General features: G+C 46.3%; 1 protein-coding gene and 1 long non-coding RNA gene across 2 annotated transcripts in view; one reads left to right on the forward strand and one right to left on the reverse strand.

Annotated features, from left to right (window-relative positions):
- LOC112545649 (uncharacterized) lies at positions 1-5,313 on the forward strand. Its single transcript, XR_003089183.2, has 2 exons — positions 1-2,962; positions 3,833-5,313. It is a non-coding gene; the product is annotated as an uncharacterized LOC112545649 (long non-coding RNA).
- Positions 4,262-14,070, reverse strand: part of LOC102462350 (bleomycin hydrolase-like) — a 23,745-nt gene continuing 13,936 nt past the window's right edge. Inside the window, exons 8-12 of the mRNA XM_025184242.2 lie at positions 13,338-13,496; positions 13,165-13,232; positions 12,474-12,591; positions 8,447-8,516; positions 4,262-5,565 (exon numbers count right to left, since the gene is read on the reverse strand). Coding sequence (XP_025040027.1) covers positions 5,414-5,565; positions 8,447-8,516; positions 12,474-12,591; positions 13,165-13,232; positions 13,338-13,496 — 567 coding nt within the window. The 3' untranslated portion in view covers positions 4,262-5,413. The remainder of the gene's footprint in view (positions 5,566-8,446; positions 8,517-12,473; positions 12,592-13,164; positions 13,233-13,337; positions 13,497-14,070) is intronic.

Genomic DNA, 14,070 nt, shown 5'->3' on the forward strand with positions numbered 1-14,070 from the left:
GGAGGGAGGTTGATGTTGGGCTCGAGACTCTTCAATGCTTTTTCCTTATCCTTAACCCTCCTGGGTCTGCATTGTACCAGCGCCCAGCTGGGTCCCTTTGTGCAGTACCTGCTGGGACAGCTAGCAACTGACCCCAGCTTATTGTGTGCCAACATGTTCAGCAGACCTCTTATGCCTGTAACTAGAGTAAGGAACAGCGGGAGTGGGCCTGCTGTACTCTTGTCTTCTGACTTGACTCAGAATTTGAGACTCAGAATATTTTCCTCATCGCTCCTTCCTGCAACATAAGCCTCTTAATCCTGCCAGTAAACCCTGCAATGCGTCTCAACTCAAACATTCTTCAAAGCTTACAAAAAAGCAGAGTCCGTCATCTTCTGTCTATGTGGAGGACTAAACCGCAGTTGGCTGGGATGGTTTGCTTGACTGCATTTTTGTTAGGGATGTAAGCACTAGTCGACTGTCCGATAAGCTTATTGGATACTCGACGCTCTAGTCGACTAGTCACCCTTCCCCCCCTCTTTGCTGCCACTATCACAAAGAGGCAGCAAGGGAGGGGATGGGAGGGGGAATTCTGGGGGGAGCCAGCTTAAAGGCCAGTTCCTCCCAGGTCTGTGAAAGGGGCCGGGAGTGTAGTGGCAGCATTCCAACTTTGAAATGTACAAGAATCCCCACTGAGGCGCCTTATACATTTCAAAGCGGAAGTGCCACATGGAGCCTGGGGCCAGCGGGGGACGCTGAGTCTCAGGATAGCCCTAGGCTCCATACAGCGCTTCCTCTTTGAAACGTACAAGAGCCCCAGCAGTGACTCTTGTACATTTCAAAGTTGGAATGCTGCGCTAGTCCTTACCAACTAACCAAATAGTCAACAGAAATCCCACCGACTAGTCGTTTAGTTAATTAATCAAAATTTAACATTTATTATTTTTGTGTCTGAGAGAAACAAGAAATGTGTTCTCTCTCTCTCTCCTGCGACACTAGATGTTAAATGTTCAGTTGAGTTTCAGTTCAGTTTAAGGGGAATGGAATCCTGAGATTTAGTTCTTGCAACATTCTTTTGTCGTCTTGGATGCCATCCTGTTCAGCTGCCATTCAGAATATTTCTACAGGGATGCCAGCTGCTGAACATAAGGTGCTAAAGTTGTTTCAGTAGAAGTGGACATGCCCAAAGTTCCTATCCAAGCAGGATGCACGACGGTCTAATCATGCCTCCTTTTTACAAGCTATAAAGATAGTGTCTGCCATGGTGATGCATCAATTTCTAGGCAGTTGGGGAGAGAAGCCTTTTCTTTGAGCTTCTTGAGACTATCAATGTGTGTGTTACATTGAAGTACTTTTGTGAATTTTGCCTCATCTGCCATTCTAGCAGCAGACTGCAGTTTTGTGACTGAGCTGAAGCTCAAAAGAAGCAGCTTGTAAGACAAACCACAAGGTAGGAGTAAAGAAACTCCTTTTCAGGTGAATGTTATCTTCCTGCCTGTGACAGGGCGAACAGGCCCCGCACTGCAGGGCCGGGAGTAGCCCAGGCCCAGCTGGCGGAGAGGGCCCCGCCCTTCCGGCCCTGCTGGGCATGCTCCCAGCAGAGGCCAGGTATAAAGGCAGAGGGAGCCCAGCAGGCAGGAGGACAGCTGGGGGAGGGAGGAGACCAGGCCAGTGTTTTTGCAGTCGCTGGGACCAGAGCCACTGCCAGTGCTGGACCCTGACACCAAGGAAGCGGACCCCGACTCTGGGCAACTGGAACGTACCCACAACCCCAGCAGGTCCTGCCTCAGAGGCCAATGGGCCCCCGGGGAACTGGGGTGTGGTAGGAAGCAGCCCAGGGCAGGGGATACAAAGTTTGGCTCGGCGTGTATCGGCCGGATTCCCCGCCGAGCCGGCAGGAGCCACAGACCCTGCCTGAAGGGCCCTGGGCTGGGACCCGGTGGAGAGGGAGGGCCCGGGTCCCCCCACCACGCAGGCCCCCCCCGGATAACCAGGCTTGGGGCCAGGAGAGGTGCCTCAGAGGGACTAGGCCTTTGATACCGTATATCCCCTGATAGAGGGGCCTGGACTTTTGGGGACTTTGGGGTGCGGTATAGGCCCGGACTGAGACGTGGGTCAGTATAAGGGGGTCAGCAGCCCCCATCAGGGGTGTACCCTCTGACATTGCCCCACCCCCAGTAATTTCTGTAAAACCAAATAGAGTGTTTCAAGAAAACTGGGCCTTTGTGAACATGACTTCTACCCTGACTTAAAGAGGCTTGGATACCTTAGCTCCCAAGAGTATTTGTTAATATGAACCAAAGCCTTAAAGAGATGGGAATTGCCAAGCTAGATTGGACCTGAAACCCAATTTGTTCAGTACCCTGTCTGACAGTAGCTGGCAGTAATACTGTTGGAGCCTATCCAGTGTAGGCTGTGTATGTGTCTCAGATATAACATGGCCTTGATGCAATTAGGAAAGCTCCAATGAGACTTCATTATGCATTGTTAATTGGATACAGGGCAGTTTGCTCACTGACCCAAAATGCCATGAAGCTTCAAAAGCTTGGTGACTTTCAGAAAATTGAAACTGAATTACTTTGGCTAGAAGTAGTATGAACTCTGGATGACCTGGAAGGGAAAGTTCACCTTGGTGGGCGGTGCCAGAGCACCCTTGCCCCGCCCCCAGGAAACAGAAGGGCGGTACCAGAAGTATAAGAAGGAAGGCCCCACTCAATTGGAGCCCAGCAGCTGAGCAGGCAGGAGGCTTGGCCAAAGGCTCAGCAGCTGCGGCGAGCCCCTGAGTGAACACCGTGATCTGGGGAGGCTACCGAGAGCCCCGCTACAGCCTGACACTTCCTCTGGTTCTCTGGGACCCAGACCAGACCCTCACCAGTGGACCAGGCCCCCTCGAACTCTGCTACCTTCAACCTCAGAGGAGGCTATGGACACCCTGTCGACTCCTTCGATCCCCTCCAAGCCTGCCGAACCGGGCTGGAGCCAGGTAGGACCCTCGGTAGCCTAGGGGAGGGCCTGCCGAGGAGATGGAAGTCAGCTGGGTGGTGGGTTGTGGCCCGGACACCCGCTAACCCCTGACTAGGCCAGTGTGTTGCAGCCAAGAGCCCTGCCGACCTGACGTCAGCTAGTGCTGCCCTTGCTAGGGCCTTGGGCTGGGACACAATGGAATGGGTGGGCCTATTCCCCCTTGCCGCCCCCCCCCCCAAGGGAGCAACCTCCTGTGCTTATTGGCTCTCCACCAGCTAGGAGACCCGGCCTCAAATTTGTAGACTGCTTGCCTTATGCCTGCCCTGAACCGGGGCCCACGCATATAGACTGATTATTATTCAGCCTGCCCTGACCCCAGGGCCTGGCCCTGTAACTGTACTGATTTGACGGGTTGTGGGGAAGTGGCGTTGTCGCCCGCTGCCTGCAGACCATTACACAGAGCTATATATTAATCAGGGTGGCAGATGTTGGTAGTTCTTGCCCTCATGTGCTCTGTCTGGTTCCGATAAACTCCGCCCATCCCCAAAAAAATCACATTTGTGCTCCACGAGTGGTTGCAAACTGTTCCTATGATGACTCCCTCATGTGTGAGCCAATGGAATCTATAACACATCAGCTGATGAAGTATTTAAATACCTGGCAAAAAAATATGCTTTGAACCATGCGATAATGAAAACTGGCACCCCACGGTGCCCGGGGGAGCAGTTGGAGACATTCCAGGGTGGCATCACTAATGGAGCTCATTGGTATGATGTGCAAGGTAAGTTATTTCAGTGCCTTTCTTAGCAGGGTTCTCCAGCACTTCGTCTGGATCCCGTCTTAATGACATGAAGGCTCAGACACACCCCTCTTGCTTCTCTTTTCATAGGCCATCTTAGCTCCCGTTAGCTGTCAAACATCTGTGGCAATTCCTGCGGTTGAAAAATGACGGTAAGAAAGGACTGTATTTTTAGCTTTTAATGCAACTGGAAACAAAGCGGTTACCTTGGAGGAAATCTAAGCATTGTGTGTTTGAAATAGTCACCAATAAAAATTTGAGAAAAAACACATTGCCCGGTAGTACTATCAGAAGGAAAAGCTATGAGCAAGTCTATTTGCAGTCAAGTCTTGCAGTTCTTTACACCATGAATTTTTAATGAACTTTATTAGAGGTGAAAATACATTTTCATGCACATATGCCAATAATAGAAGCTGAATTTGGAACCCCAACCTTCCCATTCCTTGCTTGTGCTTAAGGCCAGCACTGTTTTATCTACAGTAGGTCAGTGGATTATTCTTTTCAGTCAGTATTTTCTTCTTTGTCCTACCCCTGCCCAATGAGTGAAGATTCAGTGCAGAACAGCACAAATCACAGTCAAAGAGGTCATGTTAAGCGGCTTAACAGCTTGGCTTGGTTTGGCTTCTAGCATTTACACTGTGCTCATTACCTCGATTCTTGAGCTCCTGTAGTGTGAATGTCTTCCTCTGTGGAAGAACTCGTGACTTCTACTACTAAGAAGAGCATGTAACATGCCTTGTTGACCTGCAAGTGTTCTGTGGGTCACTAACATCTTTCCAATGCGGTGAAGATGCATGTGGCCAATTTGGGGGAGGAGAGGAGAGGGAAACAGCGCTGTACCTTTAACACCAGAAAGGGTTTTAATTAAAAGTTTCCTAGCAGTATTTAGTTGAAGATGTCCAAATAAAGTGCAGTAAATAAAAACTGGCACCATATTCTCTAACTCTGCCTTTGAACTAATTGCTGGTAGTTCCTGCTAATATTATTGAAAAACAACATTCGTGTGGGTACAGATGAGAATCAGTTGGTCATACGTTGATAGGGCAAAGCAGAAAGCAAGTCAGACTAAGTACATTCAGGAAAAAGCTCAATGCTGCTGGAATGGGAATCAGTTTTGGATACATTATTCTTAAGAAAATTAAACCATGTCTGCACACCTACCCCCTGAAGATGAACCCCCTAGTAAATGTAAACAGCTCTCTTGAAACACTCTAAGTAACTAATGACTCTGGATACTTTTACAGTACAAGTAAAACCAGGAATGACTAATGTACATTTTGCTGTACTTTTCTAATTGATATCAGTCAGCTAATTATCCTAAAATATGGCCATCTACAATCATCTTTCCTATGGAAAGCACTGGTCAAAACAATTTTACAGGGTTATGTTCATTATTAAAGAGATAAAATCCAACTGTCATTGAAAGCACTTATACAGTAGCATGATGAGGTGGGCAAATTTTCTGTGCAGGCGCAGAGTAGTCTGACACTTTTTTTTTTTCACTCGGCCATTCAGGAAAGCGTTGTTTCTTGAAAAGATCCTTAGCATACATTTAAAGACTATGGACCAAGCTCTGCGCTTGGTCACATCATTTGGCTATGGCTTCTGGTTTCTGGGATTCTCTATTACATCTACTTCTGGTTGCTCACTGGGAGGCAAGTGCTCTGCAGTTCACTTCGCTAGTGAACCCAAGGGGTCCCATGCTGGCAAGACAATAGGTTCCTGCTGCATCAGTTCTAAGACGTCTTCTGGCATATGCTTCTTATCCACCACCACCTCGTACACGTACTCAGAAAACCAGTCATCCGTCATGATCAGGTAACCTGGGGATGAAAAACAAAGGCAGTTACTTTACTAACAAAGGACATTACGGATATGGGGAATCATGGATCTTATGCAATATTATAATGTCTGACAATTTTGAGCAGGGGGCTGGACTTGATGACCTCCTGAAGTCTCTTCCAGCCCTAGGATTCTATGATCTTCATACTCAGTCACACAGAATAATCCTATTTCTACAGCAACGTTTGTGGCAAAGTCTCGAATACTTCAATTTCCTGTTCCTTTAGTTATTGAATAAATAGATTTTAGCTACGACAGACTTGGATTAACAAGCCTAAAGAGGAGTATCTCGGACCCAAAATCCTGAGAACAGTTTTGCAAATACAGGTCCCTTTTATGCAAGGAAGATTATTTTGTTCAGTACACATGGCCGCTGAGGCAGAACAAAGGGATTTCTAACTTGACAACAAATAGAACATAGGTCATCCTTCTGCAAAAGGCAGACCCTCTGAATAGGGGAAGCTCCTTTTAATCGCTCTGTCCCATGTTGCTGTTCTAATGGACATCAAGACTATTCATTCATATTTAGCTGAACTACAATATATTAAATACATTCCTGCTTGCTTAAGCTAAACTTCAGACTGTTTAATCCATGCTTGTTAACCACTCCAGTTATCTGGGTGTCCTTGTTCAGAATTCCATTTCAGGAGATGGAGAGAATGCGTGTGTCCATAGTTGATGCTAATTTATTCCCTCGGGCACAAAGCCCCTGAGACACTCTGTGGCTGACACAAATCTTTAGGAAAAACAACCATTTGTGTTATACCCTTCCTTCTCTAAGGCTCTGGCTGGGAATCTGCATGTAAGAGCCTTTTACCTGTATAAAGAAAAAAATCCTATAGATAAAATATTTAAGGCATTACACGCCTCTATTCCAGGGAATTGAGTTGTAATGCGAGCTAGAAGCTGGTTTGGATGTACTGCCCAGGGAAGGTGACTTGATTTTTCTTTCTCCAGGATATAAGTTCTGGGGTCACAAAAAAAACTCTCATTCTTGACCACCAGCTAGTAATTGCACCTTGCAGGATAATGAACGCCCTGCCTCCGTGTCTGTTGCCGTTCTGCATGCTGGAGTGGACTGTGTGGGGTGCCAACGTCTGAACAACAAAGCGCCAAGTAAAACTTTAGCTCCATCGAACAGGGCTGGTCACTGTCCCTTGAGACGGCGTGTAGCCAGAGTTACAGGGAAAGCCATCATCTGTCGTGGGAATTATTCCCTTGCCTCAAGAGTACAGTAGAGCCACCAAGAGTACATGTCCAAGCCACAACCCTGGCTCTGCATTCCAGCTACAAGGGATAAACAGAGGGCAGTGAGTTGTGATTGTATTTCGGGGCAGAAGGCAGCAGTGCAGCCCCAGGTAGGCCCGGTCTAGTATTTCTACTCCAGCCACGTCTGTTAGAGAGAACAGAGACTCTGGCATCGCCGCTGCCTGTTCTGACAAAAGGCTCAGCAGGGCCTACTAAGTGACTGCCCAAAAAGTCCTGTATAAGATTTAGTTCTCCGGTACTCTGCTAGTACAAAGCTGCACCGTGTTTCTCCTTTCTTCTCCCTAGAAAAGCCTAATGGCGGGAGCATTTCATTAGGAAGAGCCAGACAAGGAAGTCTGGTCCAGCGGTTCGGGCACTGGCCTGGCTCTCCGCAGTCCTTGTCTAAAGTCCCCATTCTGCCAGACTTCCTGTGTGACAGTGGGTAAGTCCCTTAGTCTGCCAGTGACTCTAGTCCCCATCTGTAGAATGGGCTACCAGCACTGCCATCTCTCATGGGAGTGTGAGGGTAAACCTAAGTGCTCAGACACAAAGGTAAGTCTCTACGATAGAGAATTAAGCTGTAGTAGAGATGCTAGGAATAAGAGAGAGAGCCCAACAAGATGGCAAATGTAACAGCTGTTGACATGGCTGCTATCTGCAGCTGTTCAGCAAGAAAGGCTTTTCTTTGTGCTGAAGTAGACAGTCCTACCCCTGTCGAACAGATGGGCTAACAGGATTGAATGACCATTCATTCAGCGTTCACCTTTGGGGATCTCCTATGTGGTTTTTAACACCTCTGATTGGAGATGCTGGGTTCAGAGTTAGGTTACATGGTACGGCTTGGCCAGGACACACACACAATGAGCACAGTCAAGTCAGTCAAGCTAGAGTTCCTCAGTCTAAAGCATCTCTTTAGAAGAGAGGTGGGCACAGTATGGGCATGCCCTTTGGGAGTAGGAGGCGGTGGGTGTCTGTGCATTGACCCCCAGCACCATCCTCACAACTCCCGTTGTCTGTTGTAGCTGTGGGGCAGTGCTTGGAAACATGCTGCCCCCTCCCTTTTCAAGGAGCACCCAGAGACACGCTAGCCGGCAGCTTTGGGCAGCATGGGGCTACCATAGCATGCTGGCAGCCTGCCTGCCTGAGTATCCCGCTGTACCTAATTCCTATTATGGGAGATGAAGATGGACATTTGTTGCCATCTTCATGAGGCAATATTTGACCAGACAGGAATCCAAGTTCAGAATTCTGCTTCTAAAATCTTTTATCTCTTCAAAATCTTTTCTTCATTTGGAGACCCTGAAAAATTCAAAAGGAGTTGCCCCCTTTGAAAATTTTAGACACAGTTTGCAAACCCCCAGGGGACCATGGAGCACTGGAGGCGGAGGAAACCTACGTTCTGCTATTAACTCTGTGGGACATGAATTTTGACTTCTCTTCATATGAGTTGAGTATTAGGTGTAGCATCTTGCCTTGTGCACACTTGTTGCGTGTTGTTTACCTGAGCTGACATCTATGGAATGCCTGCCAACACAATGTCCTTTCCCCTTCCAGTTCCTCATCTCCAGATACGGAGTTCAACAGTGTATTCACGTGACTGCTGTGATCTATTACCTTTATTACCAGCGTCTGCACCCCAGGAATTCTCCACCCTCCATTTCTCAAATGATTCTTCTTGCCCATCCTGGAAGAAAGAACAAAGTAAAACATGTATTCAGTGGAGAAATGCCTCCAAGTTTCTGACAGTGCTTCCACTTCTAAAATTATTGGCAACAGAACCACAGATCTGACGCACAGATACGTTTAATGCTCATGCCAAGTGAATTGCTAGGCAGATGCTCAGAAAAAATAAAGTTTTGCAATTCTATTGCTGATGATTTTAGATGCAGAAGCACTAACTGCTGTAAGACTAATATATGAAGTATTTAGAACTACTTTTAGAAGTTTTGGTAAGATTTGAGAGAGCTGTTTCTCTCTCCCTATCAGGGGCGGCCCGTGAGTATAGGCCGACTCGGCCATCACCTAGGGCACCGCCTTCAACGGGGCACCCGATGATGATGTCACGCCATTGACGGCCGTGCAGGTGGGGGCGCCGATCACGTGTTCCGCCTGGGGCACCAGCTGCTGCATCCAGCCTCGGGCCGCTCCTGCTCCTTATGATCATCCTTGGTAATCTTATTGGAAAGATGCTTGCAGTTTCTTGGATAGCTTGCATTTTACATTTCCCCTACAGAATATAGTCTATTTGGGTCCTTTCCTAATTAGGACCAGTGTCCACAAACTAACATATCCCATGGAAGATACTCAAGTTCCCCAAAGGCATTATTCTGTCCTGTTGGAGGTTGTGAATGTTCCTCACTAGCTAAAAAGAAGGGATGAGCTTAAAGAGTCATTTTTTTACAATTAGCAATAAACAAATACATGGTTTAATCCAATCAAGGCAGATCAAAACTACTAAATGGTTTTCCTGTATTTTAAAATAAAAAACCTCAGCCAAAAAAGTGACTCAAGACAAATTTACTTGTTCACTGAAAAAGCTCAAGCCATTTAATTTCTTAGAAAAGACACAAAGTGTCTAACTTGTGTGAGTTTAACATTTGTGCCTTGCCCTAAGCCATATGACACTTCCCTTTCCCATAACAGGAATTGTCTGTCAATGGGAGAGGAACTTATTCTGATGAAATACTCTTCCTTTTTGCATTCACAGCCTCGCTAGGCTGTTGTTGATGATTAGAGTCAAGGTAAAAGCGGCGAGGAGTCCTGTGGCACCTTATAGACTAACCGAAGTGTTTGGAGCATAAGCTTTCGTGGGCAAAGACCCACTTCGTCAGATGCATGTCAAAGCGACGAAGTGGGTCTTTGCCCACGAAAGCTTATGCTCCAACACTTCGGTTAGTCTATAAGGTGCCACAGGACTCCTCGCCGCTTTTGCAGATTCAGACTAACACGGCGACCCCTCTGAGAGTCAAGGTAGTGACTCACCTGGAAGCTGTGGGTGCTGCTCATTGGGCTTTTTCCACCCTGATAACCCCACTTCTAACTTTCAGACTGTCAATGGAGGCTTCCCCCTCACACACCACATTAGCCAGCTTTGGTCTCCCTGGAGATGTTCTCTTCCAGTTGGATGACTATTTGCTATTTTATCCGGTTTTTCTCCCAGAATTAGATTTTCTTCAGTCTTCGTTTGGCACTGTTGCCTGATCTACTTTCAAAACTGAAACCAGGTAAGTTCCCCCCAGAAGGCTGTAGATCATCACCATACAGGAGCAGTCCCAGGTGGGTCACTAGGAGGTCTTGCTGAATGGTCTCAGTCTGATTCCATAGTGGCTTTCGACAAGTTTAATGGTCAGTTAAAGTTTAATCAATTCAGACTGAATATGATTGAGTCCACACTAGCTGAAATAGTTCTGCTCGACCTCCTAGTGCCCCACTGTGCACTGGCGGCCTCATGAAATCGCCCTGGTTCTGCTCAGAAACAGTGAATTCTGGAACTAAATGATAGGCAACTAGGAGTCCTTGCAACTGAAACAGTTTAGAACATTGCTTGAGAGAACAAGGGGCAAACATGAACCATGAATCAAATATGGATACCCTCGACTGTTTGAGCTTCAACTGGTTCAATGACAAAGAGCTGTGCTCGAGTGTAGACAAGACTGTGTTCTGTTCCAGCCTAAAATCTCTCATCGCATATCAACACCAAGAAAGAAAAATGCCAGGAAGGAATTTGGACTTGTATAAGGGTTACTGTTCCAAAAATAGTTTTCAGTGTGAAAAGAAACCAGATTACAGCGCAAGTTACGTTACCTTTCCGTACGTGATTACACATAGGCTTCTGTGTGCACATGAGACTAAAAAATTAATAAATATAGATTGGGGACTGTGATCTCCAATAAAGCATATTAGTAATAAGGTTACTATTAAGGATGTTAAGTAACGGTTAATTGGCTAGTTGAGTAGTTGATGGAATTTCCGTCGTCTACTCAACTAGTTAATAGGCACTTCCGCATTCCTCCTTGGAAATGTACAAGAACGCCAGTGGGGGCTCTTGTGCCTTTCAAAGCAGCAGCGCAGCATGGAGCCCGGGATCAGCAGGGGACTCTGAGTCTGCCGCTGACTCTGGGCTCCATGCTGCGCTGCTGCTTTGAAATGCCACGTGGAGCCAGGGTCAGCTGGGGAGTCCCCAGCTGACCCCAGGCTGCATGCGCGGTAGCGCTGCACAGCTGAACTCCCTCAGCATTACAAAGGGGCAGCCCTGCACAGCAGATTCTGGGCACAGCTGTGTGGTGCTGCCCCTTTGAAACGCCAAGGTGGCACAGCTGAGCCCGAGATTGGCTGTGTGGTACTGCCACTTTGAACACCACCTCAGCGTTTCATAGCAGCAGTGCCACACATCTGATCCCGGGCTCAGCTGTGTGGGGCTGCTGCTTTGAAGTACCCCATTTTCTCCCCCCTTTGCTGCCTCTATCTGGGCGAGGAGGGGAGTCGACTAGTCCCTAACAGCCCTATACACAAATATCCAAACTTGACACTGATCAGAATAGTCTTTAATCCTAATTGTCACACACAATTAGTTCTGAAAAGTGTGTGTGCAGACCAGTGTGGATAAAGTTGAGGAGTAGTTCTGAGAAAAAAACCGACTCTGAACAATCCCATTTCATGCTCTTGCACAAAGTACTGACTCCCCGGGGAAGTTTTCAGTAATATGTAAGCACTTCTCAGACCAAGTAATCTTTGTTTGGAAGAGGTTATTTTTTAAAAGGAACCTTAAAAATTCACTGTGTGTTCTATGGTAGGGAGAGGTCTCCTAGATTTTTTTCAGAAAACACAAATTAAAGCTGATTTGTGACTTCCAGGTATCCAAAGATACTGGGTTTTACATAGTTCTCTCAAATGACGTTAATTACATTGCCGACAGCTGTACTGCACTCTAGTGGTGCTAAGAACTACTGCTGTTTGGGGTTTAGATTCTTCTCTCTCATTAGTGGATGTGTCACAGAAGTCATGCTACAAATTTTGAGGTTGAGTGCCTCCTGCAGGTTGTTCAAGTACATTTTAAGTAGTACAATGCTTGGTGCCACATCTAGACTAGATTAACCAGTGTGCTATGGAAGGGGATCGTAGAACTGAAACTAACCTTGAGAGGTCATCGAGTCCAGTCGCCTGCTCTCACAGTAGGACCAAGCACTGTCTAGATCATCCCTGACAGGTATCTATTTAACCTGCTCTTAAATATCTCCAGTGATGTGCTATCACCTTTGATTCCCTGGTTAGCGAGATAAATCAGAATTTCCATACTTTTGAAGTCAGCAACGATGTCTTTTAATTTCCCAGAAAATACGAGTCAAGGGTTTTTGGGTTTTTTGTGCTTCTCAAAGAGTTTCTGGGCATAGAAAACAAAATGTTATCTTGTTATCTAGGATTCCTCCCTTGTTGGTAAGGTTCTGTTTTTTAGTTTCTCCAAATAAGTGATACAGGTGAATAGCATATGAATAGGCATCATGCACAGGTTGTTGTTTTATACATATGCTGCCCTTGGGCGGAACATGTACATTCTGAGTGACCAAGAAGCATATAAACAAACTGCGGGAGAGTTCAAATACATCTGTGCAAATAGATGCAGTGCTTGTGGAGGAGATCTTACCTTCTCCGAGAAGGCAGTGAGGACCATGGCATGGGTCATCAATGATTCCCCAAAGATTAATCGTTCTGCTTTGTTCATCTGCTTGACAGAGACACCGAACACCAGCTCATGGTCAAACCTACAAGTAAGCCATGCAACGGAGGTGAACGCAGAAGAAGAGGAAGTGGGATCAGAGGAATGTATTATCCAATGTTATACTGCTCTGACAGATGCTTCACTCCTTTTCAAATTTTGAGTTAGAATCAATGTGAAGGGACCCTTTTTGGAATGCCGTTCTCTAAGAACTAGGGAATTCAAGGAACTGCGCAAACTCCAAGAGTAGGCTATGGAATAACCCACATTCAGACAGATTCTATATCCCCTTCCTGTTTGCTTTGCAGGAAGCACAGAAAGAACATACTGCAGTTAAGTTCCTCTTTCTTCAGCTACGAATATTTTACATTAAAGTTTCACATCAGTGAATTAGGAACGGAGTATGTTTTCACAGTATCAGCATTTCAGGTAAAAGCCAAAAAGGAAGGGTATTTAACAAAAGGAGTACAGGTCTAAACAGACATTTGTCTTACTCATTTTGGGTAAAAACAAAATTAGAACAGTTTTGAACACCTTTTACCGCCTTAACATTTTCAGTGTGTACTCCATTGCCAGGAACAGAGCTCAGAAAACAATTGTTTTAATTTCCTAAACTTACGCTTGCATATCAAGGATGCCCAGCCTGCTGTGGAAGTGTTTTCCAACATCACAGCCAAACCACACAGCCTAAAAATAGGAGAGAGGAGTTACGCCTGGGCCATATCCCAAGGTGTAGCCTATTACATTACAAAAGACAAAATGTTGTGTCACTGAGAGAGAGAAAACACAAACCTCGCCATCTTTAATGGAAGCTGCAGCCATCTTCTTCAACAGGTCAACAGGCTGGTTGTTGTAGAGCGTTTTTCTCCCTCCCACCATGTTGCCCAGGTACTCTACAGTGTAGAGCTTGTTGTACGGGTTCTGGGGTCGAGGATCATTCACTAGACAAATCTGCCACCAATAAGATGTTACTACTTAAATCACAAAGCCATTGAAGCCTCAAAGAAATTAGGAACTTGTGGTAAATCAGATTGATTCCTCTGTTCTAGCTGGCTGACCATCTCAGGCAACTAAGGACTGCTTCCTCTGGAACATCAAAGCTGTGTCTAGACGGGCATGATTTTGCGCAAAATACTGGCCGCGAGTATTTGTGCAAGAACCCTGACTTTGTAATGTACAGAATCAGTGCTTCTTGTGCAAATATTCCGATGCTCCCGCTCAGGGATAAGCCCTCTTATGCAAGTATTGTTGTGCAAGAGGGCCAGTGTAGACAGCCACGTTCATTTCTTGCACAAGAAAGCCCGATGGCTAAAATGGCCATTGGAGCTTTCTTGCGCAAGAGAGCGTCTACACTCTCTTGCAAATCTTTTGTGCAAAGGCACATGCCAGTATAGACGCTCTCTTGCACAAATACTTTTAACGGAAAAACTTTTCCGTTAAAAGTATTTGCACAAAATCTTGCCAGTCTAGACCCAGCCCAAAAGTTTATTAAATGCAATAGAAGACCCCATTATAAGCTGGTGCA

The sequence above is a fragment of the Pelodiscus sinensis genome, chromosome 21 (assembly GCF_049634645.1).
Source record: "Pelodiscus sinensis isolate JC-2024 chromosome 21, ASM4963464v1, whole genome shotgun sequence".
NCBI lineage: Eukaryota > Metazoa > Chordata > Testudines > Trionychidae > Pelodiscus > Pelodiscus sinensis.